The 26,167-nt window shown below is 37.5% G+C and overlaps 2 protein-coding genes across 5 annotated transcripts in view; one reads left to right on the top strand and one right to left on the bottom strand.

The window, feature by feature from the left end:
• The window catches only part of LOC129254605 (uncharacterized), a 19,531-nt gene extending 14,352 nt beyond the window's left edge, over positions 1 to 5,179 (bottom strand). For 2 of the 4 annotated variants that reach the window (XM_054893109.2, XM_064112461.1), the window contains exons 1-3: positions 4,521 to 4,656; positions 3,679 to 3,764; positions 2,214 to 2,337 (exon numbers count right to left, since the gene is read on the bottom strand). In XM_054893109.2, the coding sequence (XP_054749084.2) occupies positions 2,214 to 2,337; positions 3,679 to 3,748 (194 nt within the window). In that variant the 5' untranslated portion in view covers positions 3,749 to 3,764; positions 4,521 to 4,656. Of the gene's footprint in view, positions 1 to 2,213; positions 2,338 to 3,678; positions 3,765 to 4,211; positions 4,657 to 4,996 lie in introns of those variants that run through there. The other 2 variants (XM_064112456.1, XM_064112451.1) reach the window with 2 other exon arrangements.
• On the top strand, positions 4,884 to 26,167 carry LOC129254604 (histone-lysine N-methyltransferase SETD1A-like). The gene is made up of 16 exons (XM_054893108.2): positions 4,884 to 5,211; positions 6,770 to 6,918; positions 8,208 to 8,309; positions 9,381 to 9,651; positions 10,356 to 12,790; positions 13,889 to 14,752; positions 15,301 to 15,450; positions 15,972 to 16,101; positions 16,575 to 16,982; positions 17,535 to 17,673; positions 18,284 to 18,614; positions 18,965 to 19,433; positions 20,059 to 20,243; positions 21,077 to 21,202; positions 21,800 to 22,057; positions 22,599 to 26,167. Exons 2-16 carry the CDS (start codon positions 6,778 to 6,780, stop codon positions 22,770 to 22,772), a joined length of 6,183 nt encoding a protein of 2,060 aa, XP_054749083.2. The 5' UTR covers positions 4,884 to 5,211; positions 6,770 to 6,777; the 3' UTR covers positions 22,773 to 26,167.

Raw genomic sequence — 26,167 nt, 5'->3', positions numbered from 1 at the left:
AAGAAAAGGAACACTTTTAAGGTTTCTTACATATTGATATATATTTGGCAAAAATATGTCTCACAATTGAAGTTAAAAACAAGAACAAACTGAATTCAAAGGTACGTGATAACTATTTTTTAATGTGTGATTAAAGCTAACTGCCCAATATCCTGGAGCAGGGAAATTTTTTTTAAAGATCCAGACCGGACCAGAAAATGAAATTGATAAATTATATACCAATCGAAAGCTTTTAAGCTACTAAATACACCAAGGTATGCTTTATGCATTTTCACCGCTTCCCAGCTGAGTATTTTGCTTAAGAATATTCCAATTATCGGGTTTCGAACCCCGCTTAGAAAATATGCTTTATTGTGCTTTTCACCTGCCTCGAGACCGTGACATCACGTTGTGTAAGAAGCGTCGTGATTCCATAGGTTTGTACACAGAAAAACTGGGTGATTTTTTTGCTTTCCAGATAACGCATTTCATTCTCTTCACTTCTATCACAGAGGGATATCACATATATTTTTACCCACAAGCTTGAATTTATGAAATCTGCAGTTTTGAACTAGTTTTTGCCATATTTTATTTCCTGCTTATTTGGCGCAGATTTCAATTCTATCTGCATTTAGATTATGTATAACAACTTTTCCTGACATAGCAATTTAGGCCCAATAAGAGCCAAACAAAGAAATCACAAAAAAGGTAGTTAATAGTTGTAGGTTTACAACAATTTGAACAGTGAATAATTTTGAGTGCCATTTTCATCCGAAAACGAAAAAAAAAATGGATTCATAACATGGAAATGGAAGAAAATACCCAATGCTTTTGTACACAAACCTATGGAATCACAACCCTCCTGACACAACGTGACGTCATCATTTCCAGGCGACGTGGGGGTGCTCAATCGAAGCGTACTTTGGAGGAGCAGTTTCTTTGATTTTTATTTAATATTTTTAACTATTGGAAGGAGATATATGTAATATTTTTGGTATATTCGTATTGTATGAATCATTACCTTTATTTTGATATATGATTGTTTTTACACCGGTCAGGGTCTTTAAGTGTCTAGTGGCCATTCAGCCCCCAAAATGCTAAAAAAAAACTGGAAAATCCCAATTCACTATAATGTAAGCAGGCGCGTAGCTAGGGGGGGCGGTCACCCCCCAAAAGAGAAAAAAAAAGAAGGGGAAAAGGGTGAAAAAGAAAAAGCGAAGGGAGAAAAGGAAAGAAGGGTATAGCTCTATTGTTTTTTTGTTTTTTGTTAAACATGTCAAAAAGTGCACCCTTTGCGTGCACTTACCGCCCCCTCCAAAATTATATCCTGGCTACGCGGCTGAATGTAAGTCAACATTCTTTAGGTCAAATCACTAAGTAGAAGAAATGTTTCATCCCAAAAAATGAAAAGTATGCATTATTTACATTTTCTAAATTGAAATTACACCTTAATCAAATAGATATTTGTGATCCCAAGTGATTTGACATTGAAAAAAAACAACCTGTATCTTTATTACTTAAAGGGATGGTCCGGGCTGAAAATATTTATATCTTAATACATAGAGGAGAATTACTGAGCAAAATGCCAAAAATTTCATCAAAATCGGATAACAAATAATAAAGTTATTGAATTTTAAAGTTTAGCAATATTTTGTGAAAACAGTCGTCATGAATATTCATTAGGTGGGCTGATGATGTCACATCTCCACTTTCCGTTTTCTTATGTTATTACATAAAATCATATTTTTTTCATTATTTCATACTTGTGTGAATATGTCTCCCTTATACAGAAATAAGTTGCAGCAATCAATATCTAATGCACTAAATCAGTTGTCAATCCAATTTTTCTAGTTCTTGGAGGAAAAAATTTGAATAAACCTAATTTCATATAATAAAATACAAAAGAACAAGTGGGGATGTGACATCATCAGCCCACCTAATGAATATTCATGACGACTGTTTTCACAAAATATTGCTAAACTTTAAAATTCAATAACTTTGTTATTTGTTATCCGATTTTGATGAAATTTTCGGCATTTTGCTCAGTGAATTCTACTCTATTTATTAAGCTATAAATACTTTCAGCCTGGGCCATCCCTTTAATCATTCAAAATGGAATAGCTGGTTAACATCCAAGGGGGGGGGGGAGATGGCAGGGGCTTTATCAAAATTAAACAGCAAAAATTTGCTTGTTCGGTTGACAGCTGCTTTATCTATTTGAGAAAACACCTTACCGTCTAAATCTCTTACAGTACAAGGAACGGTATTTAAAAAGCTCCCTCTTTAGTCTTCCTTGAGCCATTGATGATACTGACTTCATAAGGTATGATTTTTTATCTTTTGCAGAAAAGACCCCTCCTGTTCAATGAAAACACAAGCATTGAATGATAAGGTTCAGTAATATTAAATCCACAGAAAATGATCAGATTTTGAATTTTTACATATTTTAAAAAATCAAAATTGTCACTTCTTAATAATAATAATAATAATAATAACTAGCATTCAATACATGCTCTCCAGTAAAACTATATCATAGCATTACAAACATCAAACTACATAAGTACAATACAAATGCATGTACGCAGGAGATCAAAAGAAAATGACTAATTAGAAAAGTGGTAAGTTTTTAGAGATTTCTTAAATAGATCTGTAGGGTTTGATGATTTTATGAAAGAGGGGATGAATTTTTTTTTTATTTAATAAAACAAAGGAGGAATATTCTTTTAGATGATCACCTGGTATGTACAGGCTAGTGCCCAACATTACTGGTGTCAGCCACATTATAATAACTAATTCTTATTGAACAAATACCGGTTCATAAATGAGAGAAACGAAACTTGGGATCAGAATTATCTATCATCTCCTGATGACACCCCCCCCCCCCTCCCCACTATATAAACTTTGGATTGCAAACAACTGAAAATGTAAGACCATTGACCATAATTTAATCTTCATCAGAGCTCTTTGCTTTGAATTACATTATCTATATTCATCTACTCATTAATTCATTTATAAATTGAATTATCTCTTCAGATATTCATTCATTAAATACCTTATTTGTTCATTTATCATTAATGTAATTATTATCTAAATGATTTAGCCATTTGACTTTTAATTCAAGTTTATCAAAAGATCAATGAATTCAGTATCATAATATCAATACAAATACAAAATCTCTCATTATTTTATTCCATCTTTCCGTTTACTTAAAACTTTCTGATTAAACAAGGCAACCAATTATCACCTTTTATCAACGAGGCCCTGAAATTCAGTGATAACATTAAATAAAAAATGGTGTACTTGACTTAACTACAGGGCAATTCCATAAAATGATCAACCTTTTTGCATGTACATCCGACCCCCATTTTTCTCAAGTCTTACTTCACTTTATAAACTGATCAAGTCATAGTCCTTTGAGAACATTACAGACTGTCAAAAGAACAAGAAATCAGAGACAGAAAATTTCATGAAGATCCCACAAATGGAGGTCGGACGTATAAATTTTATGGAATTGCCCTACAACTAAAAGTTGCTACTTATGAATAATTTTTAGTTGCAGGCTTGCAGCAAACTGAAATGTAAAAAGGAAATCACTCGCAAACTAAGGCACTTTTGGCTCAGCCCCCCCCCCCTATTTCAAAACTGTTCCCCGGCCCCTGGACTATTCATTTCAACTAGCCATAAATAGCCCATGCCTACCATGTGTTTCTTTGAAGAATTTTTCTGCAAGTCCCACCACGAAGCGTGTAGCTCTCTGTCTCCGGTCCATGTTTTCCCTGTACCTCCTGCAAAAGATGATATTTTAATAAATCATAGTACTAGGTTAGGGTAGTATCAATCTTAGCTACTCTAGCTAGGCCTGCATGTAGTATCCTGGGGACTTCCCGGGGACTTCTATATTTGTTAGTACCTAGCTCAGGCTATAGCCCCCATGATATTGAAAAAAAAATGCAGAAAATTAAACAATGTCAAATCCGACAGTGCAAAACAATAAGTTGAAGAAGTGGAATTATAGACCATCTGAGCATTAGGTCGACAGTTAAACAAAGAACCAAGTGGCTATTATTAGACCGAATAGAAATAGTAGACAAAAGTGGGTTAAGGCCAAAGGTAATAACAGCACTCTGCAAATCGACCAAGCGGTTGGGGGACCTCGATTTCCTCCATGTCAGATCCAATTCCTCAATCCAACCAAGGGAAGCCGGAAGGGCGGATGGTAATGTACTACGTACTTTTAACCCCCATCTGTTTTAGCTTGGGCCAAGTCAAGTTCCAGTTCTGCGATTATCTAGGCCTAACCTAGAATTCAATTTGTCAATGTTTCATCTCGCATGCACATGCACACGATCCCCAAAGGCATGAAAGGGAATCCCCCAACACCTGTTATGGGGTGCGCATGGGGCATCATAAGGACCCCGGGCATAAGGACCATCTCAAAAAGTGAAACATGATGAACAATGTTTACAAAAACGACGATCAAGGGTCCAGTCACAATCTGTCGGGAGTTAAGACCAAATAAATTATCAGCAAGTTGAAGTTACCATTTACAGACCGCTAAAAGCTAGAGTCAGAGACAAAACCAACAAACATGACAAAATACCAGAAGTGGGAGAGACTCTTTGCTTTGAAGAGCGATTGCAATTCCCTTCTTTTGTTAGTCTTATCATAGGTAAATCCACTAACAAATTTGTTTATGCAGTGACATAAAAAGCATTTTATGACAAATATTTAACATGAAAATTATACAAAAACATTTTAAAGAATTTTTCATATCATCAAAATAATCATCTCACTAATATACACTTCTCATCTTGATTTCGATATGAAATATGCAAGCCCGTAATAACAAATTTCCTTGTAAAATTATAAATTCGCTCCTCTGCGCACTGAATTGTGGGTAAAAAGAAGGTTGTTAATGTTCACAATTCATTTTGTACACGAATTCTATGCGCGTGAGATAGATCGAGGCGATGTTTTGGTTTACGAGAAGGCAGAGAAGATGACAGCAAAATGAGACCTCTAAATCAGCTTGTTTCTCCACCTTCGCAGTCCCAAAGCTGCAGGAACTGTCCGACTCGTGCATCCTAGTTTACAAGGCAGATGTCTTTTTGTCGCGAAGCTCTGTCGAAAGTTACAACTTTCGTTCAGAAGCTGGCCTGGGCCCGCTGGGTTTGTAAATTGTGAATTCCCCATCGCACTGAATTGAGAACGCGTGTGTTATTTGATAAAAATGTGAGTCGGTGAAACACTATTTTTCTTGATATTCGGACATATTTAACAGTTTAGTAATGTGTGCATATTATGTTGTTAATAAAAGCTAATATATTTGACTAGTTGTGTGGTTCCTGTGTGTCTTTATTTGTTTCATCATTGAATTGAGTAGAAAGAGTTTCCCCCCGGCCAAAAATGCCAAATTAATTGAAAAACTGCTGTTTCTTTGGTTTGTCACATGTAAAATGATTAATAAATGATTAATACGATATGTTATCACATATTCAAAGCATTTATTATATATTTTTTTCAAAACCATTCTTGGAATAGGTCAAACCTCGACTTGAAATGTTCATATTAAAATTGAATCTTGCTACAGTCCCACATGTTGAAATTGGTGATGTAGATCAGTAGGATAGGGGTACATGTAGGTGTTTGGACACTTAAAAATTTTGAAGTCTTGTTTTTGGCTTTGGATTACACAAAAATATTAATTCAATATTTGTAATCTTCAGTTTTTTCTGTATAATGATTGATATTTTAACATTTTACAATGAAAATTAAAGGAACCTTGGCCTTTCCTGTCGACTTTTCCAAATGGCTGTTTAAAATTGATTGTTTGAACACACAGTCACAACAACTGGGCCGGGTTTACATGTAGCCTGCTGGCGCTGTTAATTTTGCAATTTAAAAAAGTAATATTGGTCTATAATAGTCTAGATAGATCTAAAGTGTCAAAATTTGGGAAGACTGATATTTCCATCCCCCACTTAAGTTAAAAAAAAAGAGTAATCAAAGAAACAATTCTTGAACCTTCTCCCCTTCTTTTTCTTTTTTGTTGGACTATCTGCATTATCTTAGCTGAATTCTTAACTGGTATTCTTGGAGTCACTGGTGAGATGATAGAATCAGTCTCAAAGTAATACTGTAATTGACCTTTCACAAGAAAAAGTTAACAATCTGGTGACAAAAAAAATTGCAGAGCAATATAAATATCTGTAAACATATCTGAGGCTTAGCTAATTTGGGGCCAGCAATAAGGATATAATAGATTTACAAGAAGAGGCAAGAAGAAGAATTTATAACAATTGCATATATACATGTATATATATATGTCTATAAAAATAAAACTGTATTCTACTCTATTTGAGTGAATAAAGTTGTTGCATAAACATACTATGGGTAGCAAATTCCCTGTGAAATGTGACAACAGACCATCTTTGAGGCATCATTGCTTGTAAAAATTCAATTCTAAATAAAGTGTAGACTCTAATCATATTTATTGTGTCAGTAAATTTATATTGCATTTGATTACAAATTGATTGCCATTAAACATGAAAGCAGATTTTCATGGAATATTTGGTTACAATTATCAACCATATCTGATATTCACCTTTTTGGCTTCTACCTATACAGAGATACATGTATGTTGGATAAGTGATGGTGGAGTGTTCGATTAATGATACGTTTTGATGTGAATTTATCAAATTTTGTTCAGATACATGTATTCAGTCTAATTACTTCGTACATATCACATTCGATGAAAATTTACCTGAATTTCACTTCTGACTTTTTACAGAGGTCACCATGGATGTGAATGGAATGACCCCTTCCACCCCTAGTCAGCCGGGGAAAAAATGCACCAGTTACAAGCTGCTGGTGGATCCAAACATCAAGAAGAATTGCCAAAAGTTAGTCAGATATGATGGCGTTGTTTCAGGGCAAATGGTAAGTGATTTGTTTATGAACACTTTTTTTGTTATAGTCAATACCACGAGTAGTCAATAGGGTGTTGGGTTTAAGGCTGTCACATCTGTGGTCGGATGCTTCAATGACTAGCAAAAAAAATGTTTAAAAGCGCTGAAGACCTGTTGGTTTTCATCCCACTTAAATCCTGTGAAAAGGTGACGGGTAATAACATGTCCACATTCCTTGTCGACAGCCGTGGTAGTGTGGGTAATCGTTTCTACCTTTCGTATCATATTCCTTGAAATGAGTAATACCGGTAGATTGGTGTGCAGATGTTGCCCTATTATAGGACACACATATGAATTTAAACTGATTCAAGACTCAACATAACAGGGTTAGATAAAGTTGCTTGCAGTCATTATAAAAAAAATTAAATGGCCAATCACATTTGCTGGTGCATGCCAAGAATTTTTAATGCACATGAGATTAATCATAGTAATTTGAACCAGGTAATAAACCAGTTTGTAGTTCCACTCTGCGCATGATCTGAAGATTCTGCGCATGATCAGAGGAAGGTCATTGGTACTAAAGTGACATGGTGGTTTAAAATTTAATGGGATAAGCACCAACATAGATGTCTCGATTATTCATGTATTCTTTTGAATTGTGTTTTTCATTTGCATCCCTAAAAAATACAATACGTCCACAAATGACTGGTATTTCACAGTTTGCCAAGTACATTGCACAACATGCTCTAATATGCATTCAAAGTAGAAATGCAACAAATACCTTCATAGATTGTTCATTGATGTGCTTTTCTAGTCACCTGGTCTATTTAATTTCTTTATCTTGCTAAGTAAGGCATGCTTACGTAATATCTTGCTTTGAAATCTGCCTATCATCATGAAAAAAAATGAAAGGTCAATTGACCAAAGTTGTCCATGAAGTAACTACGAACGGTCTATTGTTGGCACATTCCTGTGTTATAGGGTCTTGATATTGATATAAAGTTATAAAATAAAAATGTTGCAAGCATTATAAATGTGTGGAAAATACATTGATATCCAAGTGTTATGCAAAAAATTCATTTTTGAAAAACAGGGCCCTGTAAACAACTCTTAGTGATTGACTGTTGGACTGTATTCTATGATATAATTATATTGATCGTATTGTGCATACAATCACACAACCAATCATTGAGTGTTGTATTTTGGAGCTAGGTATTGATTTATATAATAGTATAAAACAATCCCTTGCCCATGTTTTGTAATATTTACATTGATAAAATGCTGAACTACATGTTTTTTTCTCATGTCTCTTTTATACAGGGCCAGTCACTTTCTGTGAAGTTTGTAACGGATCCTCGCTCCAGATTGACAAGATTATGGAGAACAACAGAAGCTGCAGATTTGCCCATACCAAAAATGAAGGTATTCTTGTTATTTTGTATAAGATTTTCCCCTTGGATCGACAGGGGTTTCATTAAAGTTTAAGTCCACCCAAAAAAAAATGTGGTTTGAATAAACAGGGAAAAAAATCAAACTAGCATAATGCTGAAAATTTCATCAAAATCGGATGTAAAATAAGAAAGTTATGATATTTTAAAGTTTCACTTATTTTTCACGAAAAAGTGATATGCACAACTCGGTGACATGCAAACTAGACAGTTGATGGTGTCCCTCACTCACTATTTCTCTTGTTTTTTATTGTTTGAATTATACAATATTTCATTTTTTTACAGATTTGACAATAAGGACCAACTTGACTGAACCATATAATATAAAACAATGCTAGTTCCACATGTTCGGGGAGGAGTTTCACTTGACAATGAGGAGAAAATGAGAATAGTTCATGTTTCATGTAATAAAATGCAAAAGAAATAGTGGATGATGTCATCAGTCTCTTCATTTGCATACCGACCAGGATGTGCATATAACTGTTTTGTGAAATTAAGCGAAACTTTAAAATGCCATGACTATCTTATTTTATATCCGATTTTGATGGAATTTTCAGTGTTATGCTCATTGGATTTTTCTCTTTTCATTCAAATCAATTTTTGTTGGGGTGGACTTGTCCTTTAAATGTCATGTTTATTGTGAGAATTTAATTTAAAATACTTAACTGCAATTCAGTATTTTTTTTTTTTACAATAGACCACTCGACCCTATAAAAAATAGTATCTGAATATGAAGGCTTCATAACATGAAACAATCGGTGACGATAGTTGTCTTTGTAGTGTTCTAGTCTGCTCAATCTCCCAATTTTCTCAGGAAAGAAAAAAAGGAAGTGTTAATTATGTCCAGACTTGGAGACATGTCTCCTTAATGCAATTATTGAAATTTCCACGCCTTATTACTTCATCTCTCACATTTTATTACTTTCTCTCTCTCTCTCTCATTCTCTTCCCTTCCTTTCCTCCTTTCCTGTTTCTGTCACTTTAATCTTACCCCCCAAAAAAAACTTATTATGACACTTTAATTTTGTTTTCTATATGATTGCAGTTCGATAAATACTTTGTTGGCGAGCTTCCACCCAAGCAAATCACCTTCACCAACCTCAATGACAATGTTCGTGAGCCTTTCTTGCGATCCATGGTGGAAAAGCATGGCAAGGTGGAAGACGTCACAATCTACAGGCATCCAAAGACCTCCAAACATCTGGGCCTTGCGTCGGTGACCTACACCACCACCAGGGCGGCTAAGCAAGCAGCACTGGAACTGAACCGCACATCCGTTATGGGGAAGATCATTATTGTGCAGATTGATGCTGGTGGTGAGTGACTTTTTAAAAATTGGTTACAACGAAATGTTCTAATGAATTTGATAAAGTGTTTTGATATGACAAAATTTATGCTGCCAAGTTTAAATCAAACTGATTCAGAAATCTCAGATTTGAACTGCAGAATATAATTATAATATAATGTTTTCAAGAGTTACAGTAGATTTGGGAGAGATGGTCTTTGGATATTTGACTAATTTGTCTGGTGAGATGCTTCTGAGTTCATACATATTTCTATCTTTAAATTACATATTCACTGCTGATATGAGTAAATGATCACGTGTGGCAGGTTTTTTTATTTCAAGTTCTCTCTTTTAATGTTGGTGTTGTTCATTTTAGTTCAAAACCAGCATACATGTAAATACAATCAGAATTATAGTTGCCTGTACACATAACAGAACCATTGTGTGTTCTAATGAATAAAACTTCTAAAATCATGCTCATAGACGTTGTGGCATCTGAGCATATCAATGAGTTAGAATGTTGTATTGCGTTGCTCGGGGACAAAAACATGAAATTCAATATAATTCATGAAGGACTGTCACAATTTTACATGTGTATCTGTTTATGCATAAAAAGTAATATGAGACTACTTTCAGCAGGATGTATTTGTAACTAGTAAACAATGAAGAAGAGATAAATTATATCATCCCTATTGTTTGCTTATTATATATCTCTTATTGTCTTGTTAATTACAGGGAAGGAATGCCAGAGGATTTTTGATTGTCTGTCTGCCAACAAGCCAAGCACACCCAGTAGTGTTGGTTCTACTCCACGCCTTGATCCACGTAATGGGACTCCTCTTTCAAGTACTGATACCCCTCGTACACACAGTGATCCAAGGCGTTTATCTCTTGAGAGGCAACCTTCTACTGTTACAGACACTCCAGCTTCATCCATCTCATCCTCAACGCCAGGTTTCATGCCTCCAGAAAGCCAGACCAACTTTCCTGCTTTTGCAGAACAGCCTGTGCAGCAGTTCCAAGGGATTTCAGACCCGTACCAGATGCCTGAACAACCTTCCCAACAGGATGTCCTTATGCACAGCATGAATTCTGTAACGTTACAAGGATATGAACACCTGCAGAAAGTGTATGCTGCACAGCAAGCCGCACAGCAGCAGGCTGGTTATGCCCAGCAACATGTTGAACAAATACCACATACCCCAACAGCAGAAATGTATGCTCAACAAACTCCAGCTCAGGTGCAGGCGGGGTTTACAATGCCACAGACACCCTCTGTTCCACCTGTGCCTGATCAGCATATGCTCTATGGACACCAGCAACATCCTGCTGTCTTGCAGGATCCATCTGCAGTCAACTTTCAAGCCAGCCAGCCTTACCAAGCGCAATCCATGAATGTTCAAGGATACAATGCCCATGAACTCCCAGTGCAAAATCAGACTGAAATGCCAGGGTATTCCTCAAGCAGCGCAGTTGACAATTCAAAACAGTATCAAAAGGTGGACCATTCACAGTCCAGTAAAAAACAGAACTACATGGGACAAGGTGATTTACACCACACCCATGCAGAGGAAAGTCAAGATTCATTTCATAGTCGGTCCTATCAGTCACATTCAGGAAGGGGACACAGACACTCTGGTCAGTCTGGTTCTAAGCAATATGATGATGACAGAGGTTCCAAGGGAATTGATGATGATCGAGGTTCAAAGCGTTTTGATGATGATAGAAGTTCAAAGCGATATGATGATGATAGAGGTTCGAAACGTTATGATGATGAGAGAGGTTCAACACGATATGATAACAAGGGGTCCAAGCGGTATGATGACGATCGATCAAAAAAGTGGGATCATAGGGATAGACAGGATTATCGATCAAACAAACGAAATGAAAGGCAGCGATATCGAAGTCAAGATTACAGTGAGGAGGATAATGATGATGGAGCCAGCTATCGGCAGAAAGGCCATCGACATGGCCACTATCGGTCAAGAGACTCTGGTGATAGGCATCGCAATGATGACTCTTATCATAAAAAGTCCTATCATAAGAGAGATGAGAAGGAAGAAGATTGGGACAGTCATCAAAGTCACAGAGCAGGTTTTAGATCTAGGGGTTATGACAAAAAGTATTCTGATACTAGGACTTATAGGGATGATCATAGAGACAAAAGGAAGAATAGGGACTATGGTAAAGAAGACGGTGATGAGCAATTTTCGAAGTGGCGCTGTCCAACGATGGAAGACCAGGAAGTAAAGGTGAAAGAGGAATCTTATGAGTTTGCCAAATGGGAAAGCCCTGCTGAAAAGCCACTACCTCCAGTACCGATTAGAGAAACAAGCACGTTTGATCAGTGCCATCCTCCTGGGGAAGAAGCAGCATCTGTGTCACCTGAAGATGTCTCACCTTTTGAAGAATGGCAGTGTCCACCCGGTGAGGAACCACCTCCTGGCACTATGCCATTGGTCTTACCATCCCAACCATTTCCACCTGGTGTTCAGGAAGCTACCAAGGATGTAGACAAAGCATCACAATCCGAGGCCGAAGAGACAGATGAGTTTGCACTGAGCTTGGACACCAGAATTGAAAAACTGTTGAAGAGTTCCCAAGGTCCAATGGCAGGATTTCCTGGAATCCAGCTGGAGGATTCTAGCAATGCAGGTAATAATGACAGTACTACGACATTACCGCCCCCTGGTACAGAGGAGCCAACGTTCTCACAGAGTGAAGAATCTGTAAGGACATCGGATCCTGAAACCAATACAAATTATGTGAAACAGGAAGAACAATGGGGGAGATACAGACAGGAACAGCTTCCTAGAACTAACCAGGTGGAACATCAGTGGGCCCCTGGGCATATGCCCCATTCCCACATCCCTGACCCCATCCATCATCCACGTCTGGACCACCTGAAACCAAGTCCAAGCAGCAATGGTGCCTTTGCACGGCAGCGCTCCACTCCAACACCCCCTGGCAGACAATCGGCTTCTGCTACCCCTCCTCCGCCGCAAGGAAAAATGTCCCAAGGAGTTGAACTCTTGATAAGCAAGCAGCTGGCAAATCTACGGAACTATGACCAGCAGATTGCAAGTAGAGATGTCTCGCCTATCTCAGATGTGATGAGAGACAGAAGTCAGACATCAACACCTGGCATTGAAGATTATCATATGCAGAGGGTAAAGATTTAGATATTTTTTTTTACTTAGTTATAGCTTTTAATAAGAATTTCTGCTTTGACTCTGGTTATTTTTTTATTATTTGAACACACAAATGATTATAAAAATGGAATAAAAAAGAGGCATTAAAATTGGTACTACCTAATTGAAATCAAGTAGAACAACAAAATTATTTGATAACATTTTTCAACTAATAGGTTAGTTGGATGTAAGATGGCGATAGAAGAAGAATGTGAGAAAATGTCATTGCCTCAACCAGAAATTGAACCTGGGTCCATGGGTTGCACGACTAGTGCTTTACCAATGAAGCTACCCAAGCTATTGTCGAGTTAACTGATAATGTAGGTGAAAGATTCAACTATTGTCATTGCTTTTATGAGTCTGATGATGTTATGCCAAACCCAAGTGTAAGTGAAAGCGGCAATACAAATGGTGGCTTGCTGTCTTGCTTTAGTTATTTTCTTTTTATCAATGAATGTCCGACTGCTGTTTTTTTTTTCACACGAAAAACCTGCACCAAATCGTAACCGATAATAAGATGAGATTGTTAACTACAGCAAGATTAAAGTGAAGAGGCAGTGGTATGCAGTAGTGTAGTCTTGCCACATCGGACGCATCGCTTATGCTCAGTTTAACAGCAAAGATTAGCTGCAGCCTCTGTCTATTAAATGCTACAGTCAAGGCAATGTACATGTAACATTCACACATTAGCCCATCTTATCATTGGCGTCGGTGGCAGACCGTGACCCGGAGGAGACAATGATTGGAGGGGCACTGTATTGTTTGTAAACAATGCTGTGCCCCTCCAATGCTTTGTCTCCTCCGGGTCACGGTCCGCCACTGATTGGCGTAGTTGGGATATCCCAACCTGTAAAATATAACTTTGCCAAATTCACTCAGTGATACAAACTCAAAACAGTCAACTCAAATTTGGTCCAGATATCAATTATTTCTTGATATCAATCTTTTAATCTGTTAAAGTATCCTTGAAAGATGTCTAGGGGTCTTTTTATATCAGTTATGTTTATGTTGTGATACATTGTACTCTTTCTCAGAAATCATAGTTCACAATGAATGTCTGATTTTTTACTCTTATAGGGACAAATGCAGTATACACCAATGGACACTGCTGTGGATGATGATGATGATAAAATGAGTTTGTCTTCACTGAGCAGTGGAGAGGACACTAAAATTGTTGTGAATGTGCCAATACCGGAGAAGAAACCTCAGGCTCCACGAATGAACTCCGTGCCATACTCCACCTCTCATGCTTCCTGGAACACCAACCTGAACCAGCGTAGCACGAACGTTGTCAATGCTTGGGCAGCGCAGATGATGCCTCCCAGCAGTGCAGGAAATAATCAAATGAACCTCCAGGGACAAACTCAAACATCCGGTTACCGACCCAACCCGATGTTCCCACGCGGCCCTCCCCCTTCTCTTCTTGGAATGCCTTCTCCGGCAGAAATGGAGGCAGTCATCGAGAGCATGCAGATTCCATCCTCATCAAGTAACCATGATGGAATGCGTAATTCGGCACAGATGATGCAGATGATGCAGATGATGGCCAGCATGGGCATGCCACCGCCGTCTATCGGTTCAGATGGACTGCCAGACTTCAAGCCAGAACAGCTCGCCAACTTTAATATCCCTGGACAACCTAACCTTTTCAACTCTCCAGACATGCAGCCAATGAGCACACCTCAAGGCTTTCCTAGTGGGAGCGTACCCCCTTGGATGGCTGCCCCTTTCATGCCTCCCATCCCAGAATCTCTGCTGCCATCATTGGACAAACCTCAACGTGATCCAGAGAAAGAACTTGTCAATGAGGTTCTCAAAACTGTCATTCAAGAGATGAAGTTGATTATGAAGAAAGATCTGAATCGCAAGATGGTTGAGTCCAAAGCCTTCAAATCTTTTGAAACATGGTGGGATACTTGTCAGTTAATGGCAAAAGCAAAGGTCAGTTTAAAAGTGTTTTACATGTCTCAGATGGCTGTATTGATGTTTATTCTGTGTTATGCTTACAGTGGCAGACCATGACCCAGAGGAGACAATGATTGGAGGGGCACTGTATTGTTTGTGAACAATGCTGTGCCCCTCCAATGCTTTGTCTCCTCTGGGTCACGGCCCCCACTGTATACTTTGATAACAGAAGAATTCAAAATGTAAAGCTCCTCATATTTATAGATTCATATTCATTCAGGGATGCCACTCTTCAGATTAAAGTCTGAAAAAAAATTATGTTTAAGCAATAAAAAACTAATTTTTGTGTGCAAATAGCGAATTCTTGATGATTTTCCCGTTTATTTTCTTCAACTATTGATCCTAAATGGCATCTTTGGTTCTTGCAACTTTGTAAGAAACTTCTTGATAAACAAAAATTGTCTAAACTTTTTTTTTTGTATAATGTACAGGAAAAATCTGTTAATTTATTTTGAATGATAAGTTTTCAGTAATTTGTTTCACTTAGTTTATTATATGATAACTTTCTTCTTCTATTATTATAGGATATGATGAAGCCGAAGGAGGAGGAGAAAGCCCCCAAGAAGCCTCCCCCTGCCATACCAAGCATGCTGGAATCATCCTTCTCTGCGTTTGGTATGGAAGGATTAGGGTTAGGACTACGAGCCAATATGCCAAGGATGCCTTCTTTCAAGGTAATTCACATTCCTAAATCACAAAAGAGCTCAATACCTACTGAGATTCATCATAGCTTAATTTCTTGTTTGGTGCAGCGCTAATGTAAAAATCTGCCGAACAACAATGCCAGAAGGTCACAATTGAACATGAAACCATTCATTTGTCCAAAAGCAGAGAAATGCTTGTAAAGTAGGGGGAATGGTAATGGGAAAATGAGAAAACAAAAAGTATTGACATGTATTCATGTGAAAAAATTATTTTACATTGTTTGTACATTGCACTGGTACTGATAAATGCTCAAGTTCAAGGTTGTCACTGGTGACCTTTTGGTGGTGGTTTGAAAATTGCCTGACAGCTTGCCACAGTGTTCAGGGATGAAAACATTTTCTTTGTCAGTGGGGAAATTAGTGTTGATCTTGAATGTTGAGTGGTAGATGGTTTCGACCGGTGCCAACCATTATAGCATCAGCACTAATCACGTAAGATGGCGGGGAAACATTTCCACTTGACAATGCCATAAGTATTTTTGTTCTTGTAGGTTAAGAGGAAACCAGCCTCACCACCCCCAGAGGACGAGGTAGGCGATGTTGATGATGAAGTCAAGGAAGTGGATGAAAAGAGGCCGGTCACACCGCCAGTCATCGACGAGGATTCTGATGAAATGTCAGGTAAGACACTAATGATGAAAATCTTGAACGAGAAAGGAAAAAAGAAAGAAATATATCAATAGGGGTGAAGGATTACAAAAACTTGAAAGACAAAATGAAAATAAAGATGTGGAAACAAGCAATTTTATAATAGATATGAATATTTAGGGGAGTGCAGAAAAATTGTTTCCATAAAAATGAATCAGGTTTGTCTGGAAACCAATATTTAGTAAGCCTTGAATACCCTTCTGGTAAAGGTGGGTTCCCTGCTAAAAGCGGGGTTCCCAGCAAAAACCCGGGAAAACATTACTTGCACTTTAAATTGGAGCATATAGAATTAAAGCCAACCTCCTCTTTTGTGATATTTATCTGATAATGCATCGCAATTAGTGGTATGATATTTCCTTTTTGAAAATTGTTCAACTCAAACAGACCACAATGTATGCATAAGTGACTCACCACTGTGTACCCCTCCTTTCCTTTGAATTTTATAGACACGGAACAAGATGAAATCACCGAACTCTCCAGCCAGACTTCAGAACCCCAGATCCTCGACCGCAGGGAAAGGGCCAAGAGGGCCAGAGAATTCATCTACTCATCCAGCAGCGAGGAGGAGGAAGAAGACGAAGACAAGGATGTCGAGTTGGAGAAAGATCTAGAGGATGAAGATGAAGAGGAGGAGGAAGATGAGGATGAGGAAGACGAAGAAGAGGAGGAGGAGGAGGATGAAGAAGAAGAGGAAGAAGAAGTTGAGGAAGAGGCTGTGACAAAGGAGGTGACCAAGAAGAAGTTGGAGAAGACGCCACCAAAGAAGGATGAAGTTGTAGCAGTTGATTTGGATAAGGAGGAAGAGGAGAGTCAGGACACGCAGGAGTCTGAGACACCAAGCAAAGTAACTGAAGGTATGTTTCATGTATATTGTGGATCCAGTTCATATGATCTTTCAATTTTGGTTCTGGTGGTAGTGGTACATTTTAATTGTTTTATTCTCTTGTAATATTGATACATTATATTTCTTTTGTTCATTTCGATTTTGTTATCCAATACATGCCATATATATTTTGTTTGTAAATCTGGTACATTTCATGTATATTTCAGTTGTGGATTCTATTGTTTCGTTTTCAACTCTGGATTCAATAACATCCATGTGTATTTAGATTGATACATTTAATTTATATTCATTTAATTTATATTCAGTTGTAGGTCCAGTATAGTTCATGTATTTCTGTTGTAGATCAGGGGATACGTTCCTATATAGTGACACACAAAGTCTTTGCATCCACAGCATATTTAGCAGGACATTAATCTACATTTGAATATGAAATGTTAGATATTGATTGGGTATATGGTAAGATGCAGCAGTATTTCGTTCAAATGAATCTACTGGTACCACCGTGCAGCATGAGGTCTATCTGGAGATAATGTAATCTTGCACATTGTGTCATGTTATACAGACAAGCCAAGTCTATCTGATGCATCTGATGATGATTCAGATGAGGACTGGAGTGAAAGCAGCTCCAGTTCCGAGACGGAATCCTCCAGTTCGGAATCAGAATCAGAGGAGTCGGACTCGGATGAAGAGGAGATGGATAGGTGAGCTAGATAAGTAGAATGAACCCTTGTAATTATGTTTAGACCCCCCCCCCATGGTCTAAAACTGATGAAATATAGTCTCCAATTGTGGGAGATTATCTGTTGTTCCTCTCGTTCTATATAATATTGTCAACTTTGTTGTACTTCTAGGCCCATTCATCTCAAATTTTACTTCATTTCACGAATTGTGTGAACATGATAATTTGATAGCTTTAGAACCTTCCATATGAAGAAGAAAATAAAGACAACTCATTACTTTGGATAACTACCCTCATGATTCCAGTTCCGAGTATACAAAGCAAGCATGATACTAAATGAAACTTTTTCGATATGTCCAGGTCCCTCATTCCAACCACCCATGCATAGCAATCCAAAAATTTGAATTAAACTCGTGTTTTACCCAAATATGTTTGTAAGTTGTGGGAATGCACATTTAAGAATAAAGAAAACACTGGAGTAAAGGTCCCAGTAGCATTAGTTGCATTCAGTAAACATAGGTGCAGTTTCAGTCAATCCATGTTTGGAAGACAAACTTTGATGCAAAAACGCCATGAGAGTCTGTTAATGTTGAACCCTTTGTAATTGAAATACAACAATTGGCATTTTGCAGGAAAGGAACACCAACTACCAAGAAGACTGATGAAAAGGAAGATCGGCTGGGTGCCTTTGAGATCTTGGTGGAGATGGCCACCAAGGCCAAGGACAAACTCGACCAGTCATCGTCAGACGTTGAAAAGGGCGGCCTTGAAGATGTGGATATGTCGGACATCCAAGCTGCTCAGTCTCTACAGGCCCTTCGCCATGCAAGTGAGACCTCGGAGGTCGGCGAGATGACAGCTTTCAAGGGAGATACTTCTGCCACCATGGATGACTCATCGGAAAAGACCCTATCGGGATCGGAAGGAGAAGTGGATGTGGGAGACTATAAGAATATATTGATGGTGAGTTGAGTGGGTTATGTATATCGAGAATTAGCTGATAAGAATATATAATTTTCAGAGAGACTTTTGTTCTTTGAACTTGTTATACTTTCTGTAATGATATTCAGAATCAATGTTCTCATCTTTCAGCCTCTTCTTTGGGAAAGATTAATATTGGAGGTAAATTATGAGATTGTGTGGTATGCGGTAATTGTATGTGGTAATAGACTAAAATGTTAAATATTAATTTGTTCACAGCCTATTTCAAACCCTAGCTTCTCATGAGTCAGTTACAGTAAAGGATTTTTCCTGATTGAAGATAGATGCCTAGTAGTATTTGATAATGATTGCTTTTATCATACCTTGCACAGAAACAACCAAAGGTTGTCCTGGAACCCTTGGCCATCATTGACCACACCTACTGCCAAAAGCCTGCACCGACCCCAAACAAGGTCAAGCCTGCACCTGCTGCCGAAGAACTCAAGAAACAGGAGATCCTCTCAGAGAAGACCACCAATCTCATCCCAGAGGTCAAGTATGTGTCGGTCGGCAAGGAGGATAAGCAGAGGCAGAAAGCCGAGAAGGCAGAGAAGAAGAAGGCACGGAAACGGAAGAATGAGCTCGCCAAAATCCTGGAAGAGGAGATTGTCATCGTTCCTGAGCCAAAGGTTCAGGAATTCAAGCCAAGGAACTACTATGAAGAGTGGACATTTTTGTATGAGTTCCTCAGAACAGGCATTACTCATGAGGATGCATTCTACATCAGGAAGAGTTACGAGACACTCCTGGAAGCTGGAAACTTCAATTGGCTGAGTTACACCCATTGGATGGCACATCCACATATCCTTTATAATCATACTTTATATTATAATGATAGTTTTTCCTAATTTTTTAATCAATACTAAATGTCTTCCCTAATAATTATTAGCTTATCAACAGGTTCCTGTTTGATGGTTTTCTCTTTTTGCCTAAGAAATATGGAGTTGCTCAGAATACTTTTATTTTCTTTGAGGGCATTTCTAATTTCAATATGAATTTAGAAACAAAGACAGAATAACCAATATGATTCTTTCCTTACAGCTAGGGGTATGTAATTACAACAAACAATAATTTCATTAGAAAGTAAATGTCACCATGTCATTGTAGATCTAGATCTGCTTCATTCCCATTAACCTAATTTTGTGATATCATGAAATCTAAGCTGAAAAACAATTACCCTGAATATCGCAACACAGATAAGCACATGTGGGGCAATGTATTATTCTTGCTTGGGAAAAGACCCGGCACTTGGCGCAAATGCCATGCTTATTTTCCTCATCTCTCAGATATTACATATTTTCTCTCCAAACCACTTGCCAATATTTTTTTTTATTCATACTTATAAACACTTGGGTGGTCAATTATTGGATTTAGTTTGAATTAAGATCATTCCACAACTGGCACTTATCCTTAACTCCACCCTTACTGACATCATGTCCAGACCCACCACAGCCCAAGAGGAAAAAGGTTGATGAAGAGAGTAGGGTTCATGCCACGGGTACTGCCAGGACAGAAGGCTACTACAAGATCTCCAACAAAGAGAAAGTCAAGTACCTCACCAAGGCTAGGACGTATGTCCAGGAGAGTGTGACAGACAGTAGCGCCTTGGATGTAAGTCAAGAAACCACGGAGCATTTCAGGAACAGTTTCGTCGCTGATTTTCACTGACTGATTTGATTTCAGCAAATCAGATGCAAGGATTTCTAGTACCTTATAACGTCTGTCGGTGAAAATCACTAACAAACTCTTCATGACATGCTCTTCAGTTTTTAACAAAGTCAATAACATTCTTTATTGGGATAAAAATAAAGGTTAGTAAATAATGCCTTCACTTTGATATTCTGAAGGCAGGGCCCTTTTTTTTATACATTTAGGGCACATTATTCTATTACAGCTCAAAGGAGAAAATTGAAAAGGTCGCACATGTCTAAGGCCAATGGGAGGGATATTGAGACTGTTCAGTATGACATTAATGTAAACCCTGCTTAAAGTTTTGTATTGTAAATTTGTCTATGAAGATGACTATATGTAAGTTAAACATTGATCTAAGTTTAAAGTCTAATTTGATATTAATTCATTATGTTTTTGCCTCTACCAATCGTAAGAGGTTGGGGATGCATTAAATTTTGTTGGTAGTCCATTGGTCTGTAGGCCCTACTGTTTTGTTTTTTCCTTGCTAGAATTAAGGAAATGTATAGCGGACCAATTCCAAACTTGGTCAAAGTATGCATAAATGAGTATCAATGATCTTTATAACAGGAATATCAAAGTCAAAGGTCACAAATATTGGTGTATACATTTAAATATGTTTTCTCAAATCAACTGAAGAAATGTTTTTTAATTGTAAATAATTGAAAAGATGCCTCATGAAAATTTATGCATGCCTGGGGGCCATTTACAATAATATGAAATCGTATAAACATCAATCGTGTTCTATTTTTCAGGAGTCAACAACCAAGAAAAGATTAGAGGTCTCCAGGGATGCTAGATCTGACCAACGTCGATTCATTGCTGTCCTCCAGCAACAAGAAGAACAAGTGTCGAATCTCTTCAAGTTCAACCAACTACAGGTATGTGCGCTTTTCATGTGCCTCATTTCATAAAGTGTTGTAATCGAATATAAACCTTAAATCATTTGCAACTTCTATTTACAATCAATCAGAGGACTTACTTTTCTTCTTTAAATGCAACTCTTTATGCAATTGGCCCATCTATGGTAGGGGTAAAGGTTCACAAGTCATAATACCACTTTCAGAAGGTTGCAACAAAGGATTATTCATTATGAACAAAAACATTGAAGTAAAAAAAAAACCAAAGTAGTCACAGACAGGAAAACGGGGCATTGAATTTTGTGCTTGCCAGCCCCTCTTTTTTTCAAAGATATTTTTCTGCACTTTTCTATAATGGTTTCATGAAAAAATGCTTCAGCAATCAGTTACCCACAATATGTATCCTGGAGAACAGTACAGACTTACGCTCATGCTCACACGATGTACATAAGCTTGACCCTAAGAGAACAAGTAAGAGCTCCCCTTCAGTAACTCTCTTCCATAATAATGAACATTACATGTACCCAACTTTATTTGCACAATAAATTAGCTAGGACATTTTGTTGATGCTAATAACTTTTAACATTGATATAATGATTTCCAATTTCACCTGGACAGTTCCGTAAGAAGGACCTCAAGTTCTGCAAGAGTTCCATCCACGGCTGGGGTCTGTATGCCATGGAGCCCATCGCAGCGGATGAGATGGTCATAGAGTATGTTGGTGAATCAGTCCGGCAGAGTATAGCTGATAGCAGGGAGAAGGCCTATGAGAGGATGGGCATTGGTAGCAGCTATCTGTTTAGGATCGATGCGGTTACAATCATTGATGCTACCAAGTCAGGCAACCTGGCTCGATTCATCAACCATAGCTGTAATGTAAGTCGTGTTTATCACTCTTTTATTTTGAGCAGGTATGCTTTTCTTTTCAGACCAAAGCATCAATTATTCATCTTTCTGATAATATTGTAAGAAGGCAAAATGCACAATTTCTAGAGAATATTCCTTCTTTTTTTTAATCAACTCTTAATGTGGTTATTCTCTTTGTAGAATAGGCTTTCATGAGAGTGAGTTGAATGATCTATTTCTCATTGAGCAGCAGCTGCTCTATTCCTGTCTATTTTGCCATTACTCTAGCCTTAGCGGTATAGCTATTCTAGGTCCAAATTTATCATCTTGCACACCTCAAATCTGCAGCAATTTCTTCCCACTCTTCTCTAAAAATGCTTTTCTGTTTTCATGGGGATTGGCAGGTCCAAATTTTAATTTGTACTTAAAGAAAGATATTGTTTGCTTCATCCATATGATTTGTGTAGTTGTGTGTAATCTTGTAATGAATTATATCCTACTCAACCAGAACTAAATGTTATCTTTAAGGTAAATGAATAATTTTCTGTATCTCTTGTTCTGTTTTTAATAGCCCAATTGCTATGCGAAGATCATCACTGTGGAGTCGCAAAAGAAGATCGTTATCTACTCTAAGCAAGCCATCAATGTAGGAGACGAGATCACGTACGATTATAAGTTCCCTATTGAAGATGAGAAGATTCCTTGTCTCTGTGGTGCTGCCCAGTGTCGTGGAACACTCAACTAACACCAGCTTCAGCTGTGCTATAACACCTCAGTGTTGCTTAGAGATTATTTCACAGTGCTTCCTAGTGTCATAGGACACCACACCAACACCTGTCCAGCTAGCAACCGGATAAGGCTTGTGATGGGATCTTTTTACTGTTGAGGGTTTTTTCCAGTGTTTTGTAGCAAACAGTTTGGCACCAGAGCTTGGCAAATGCTAGACACCTCAATAAAAAACATTTGATGCAATTTTATTCCTATATCTGTATGGTATCTTGTTCGGTGTTATATAACACTCAACACCAGAGCTTGGATATACTTAACACCTCTAGAACCTTCATTACAATAAAAAATATTTCTTTTTTTCATGAAGAATCTTTGAGGTAATGGTAATTTTCAGTTAACACTGCATTTTAACAAACACTTGACACCTTACTCTGACCATTCATTAAAAGAATATTCTGTAATAGCTGTAATATTGAACGAGTAGACTGAGGAACATCAATTACCAAAGTAAACTCCTACAAATTCCAGAGGGTACATAATTTACAACAACAAAAAAGTTTTGCATCACTCACTGGAACTCCTAGCTACATCCTGATGGGGCCTGGTGCCCTCCTGCTTATGATGATAGATTATGCTTGCTCATACATGTACATGTATAGTTCTTATCACTTTGTCAAAAGCCTCTTAAGTACTTGCTCTACAATAATGCAGTGTGGCTACCCTGGTGTTGGCCGAGCAGCTGTTAGACACTTCTGCGTTTCAAGGAATAAATTCCTGCCAGGTTCCCATTTAATTCATCCGTGTTCAGTGCAGCCTATTATGGATAAATTTCTTGTGGAGGAAATAACTGGAGTTGGTTTTGAAACCGCAATCCTCTGATTAAGAGACGGGAATCAGAACCACCACACCTGTTGCCTCCATAGTTTAGAGTTGCTTTATCCCTTTGCTTTTGTAGGATTTTAAGAGAAGGTCGTTTTAGCATGCCGCAGTTTGTTGTGAATATATATGAAGCAGGGTCGTCACTTATTCAGGCAAAGGCAGAGAGTCTTACCTTTTCATCATATTTTTGGGGCTCATTCTTGATGACTTTCCTACTTTTTCATGAATATAACCAATAAATACAAGTGAGAACACCTGTGATTCCATGCTGGCATGGCCTCTGTGGTGTGTTCCAAGTATGAGAGCCCATTCAATATGAGATTTTCTAATTCATGTAGACTTTGTACAGGGATCACTTTGTTCTTGTAGGCAATGGGTTAATGATATGAAGCATGTTCAAACTGTTCAAAGTATTCATACATGAACTTGAAGGAAAGCTCTTCAAGGCCATATGTACCCAAAACGTCTTATGTCTAACTTCACAGATATCTTGTGAAAATATGTGTTATGAATTTAGCACATGTTTTATGAAATATCCTTTAAATGGTTCCATGGAACCAGCGCCGATTTTATTGAGCTTTGAAAAAAAATTGATTCTATTTTTAGAAAATGAATGATGTTATGGATTGTTTTGACAGTTAACTGAGTACGGAGATGTTGTCGGTGGTTAATGATCATGGACTGTTGTCATATTGTCATGTTCTGAAACTTGATGAATAACTGTTTAACTCATTTATTTTTGTATCCACCAACAATGTAAGTCATTTATAGAAAAGCCGAGAATGTCACATGTTCAGATTGCTTATTTCTTTTTTAGAAGAAAAGAATTGTGTTCATGTTCAAATACACTTGTCTTGTGCACAATAATCCATTTCTTCCTAAATGATATTCAGGGGGGGGGGGGGTCCGATTTTCAGTTATAGCAGTAGATGTATGCGTTTACTTATGACACATTTGTGTGTGTGTGTTGTCATTGTCAAAAGACTTGCTTGTACATGTAGTTCAAAATTGTAGTTTACAGTTTGCTTTTCAATAGTATGTAATCTCCAGAAGTATTCTGTGTTAGGATGTATAAGTTTGTTTTCAGTATTAGGCCAACCCATCAGTATTGTTTGGTATGAATGGTGCACTTGGCAATTTGTGAAGTCTAGTGCTCTCAGTAGGATTTCACTAACTTGGGGGATATGGCACATGGGAAAGGTTTATGTCACACAGTATTTTACTGAAATAGGAGGGTTCTTATTTTTGGAGTTAAGAGTTAAGATTTTGATAGATCATGTGTTTTGATTATTCATATTACCTTTTAAGTATCATTTGGACTTGTGGTCTGAAATAACAGGTTCGGGGGGGGGGGGGGGTGCCGAGGGGGGGTCTTCAAAATTTTACAATTTTGATTTCTTTCTGATTAGGTCTTATAGCTTTTGGATGTGATAGAGACAATTGATTGTTCCTAGATTGAAAATATGGTTTGAAGTTTGTGAAGTTTAAATTTCTACCGATTTCCAAAGTGATATTTTTGTAATTTAATCTGATTGAATCAGAGTATGCATAAGTTTTTGTTAATTGCCTAGATATGACCGATTCCATTTTTTTCTACAATGAGAATAATCTAGTTTATAGTGTTAGCTTACATTCTGACTTTACCATCATTCATAACAACTGAAAAGGTTTTTATCCAAACATTTCACAAAATAATGTGCATCAAAGTTGGTTGCATTATGGAAATGGATGAATGACGGTTATTTATCTTTTCAAACAGTCAGATTATTTAAGTAGCGGTGTATTCCTCCATGATCTGAGTTTTGTCATTCAAGTGTTCGAGAAACAATTTACATGTAATGCTTCATCATGTACTTTTAATTTAACTTGAGCTCCATCCGAACATTTGTGTGTATTAATACAGTTTGCATGTGACCACATAAAGGCATTTTGGGGGATAACATTTATGTTTTGTTAGTGTTGTGCAAAGGCATGTAAGTTGCATACATGTATATCTGATGTCATTTGTCTGTACGTTTTTCTTCACTTTATGGTGTCTTTTGCAGCTACAAAATAAATGACAATAAACAAATACACTTTGCTGCATGGAGTGAGGTAGCTGACTTTAAATGTGTATAGATTTGTGGTATCGTTTTGCTGTATAGAGAATAATTTGATCATGCCAATACTGCTCTAGGTAGAGAATGAATTATAGAAGGTTTGACTTGAAGGGTTGTCACTGCGAGGTTTGTCCTGCTGGGCTATTTGTGAAATATCAGGCGCACAAATGATGTTTGCTTATTTCTTCTTCATTCATGTACATATTTTCTGTATTATATTCTTGATTTTTGATTTTGTATAAAGGTTCTTGTTGGTTTCCTGTTCAAATGATGTGTGAATTACGTACATAGTTGATGCTGATATGTGAGTATGTACATGTACCTTTTGTTTTCAATTTGTATTGTAAATACACAGAAATATAGCTCACATTTTCCCTTTGAAATCAAACTTGAGAATGTACAGAATATTAAATGCAAAATGTTTGTATCTCAA

The sequence above is a fragment of the Lytechinus pictus genome, chromosome 2 (genome assembly GCF_037042905.1).
Source record: "Lytechinus pictus isolate F3 Inbred chromosome 2, Lp3.0, whole genome shotgun sequence".
NCBI classification, from domain to species: domain Eukaryota; kingdom Metazoa; phylum Echinodermata; class Echinoidea; order Temnopleuroida; family Toxopneustidae; genus Lytechinus; species Lytechinus pictus.
The sequence above is the reverse complement of the archived record's forward strand: the minus strand, read 5'-3'. Positions and strand labels throughout refer to the sequence as shown.

Excerpts from the sequence above, each read along its gene's own strand:
- LOC129254604 (XM_054893108.2), top strand. The coding sequence starts at position 6,778 with ATGGATGTGAATGGAATGACCCCTTCCACCCCTAGTCAGCCGGGGAAA. Across the intron at positions 16,102-16,574 it reads GGATTCTGATGAAATGTCAG|ACACGGAACAAGATGAAATC; the intron begins GTAAGACACTAA and ends TGAATTTTATAG. Across the intron at positions 22,058-22,598 it reads TCATCAACCATAGCTGTAAT|CCCAATTGCTATGCGAAGAT; the intron begins GTAAGTCGTGTT and ends TGTTTTTAATAG.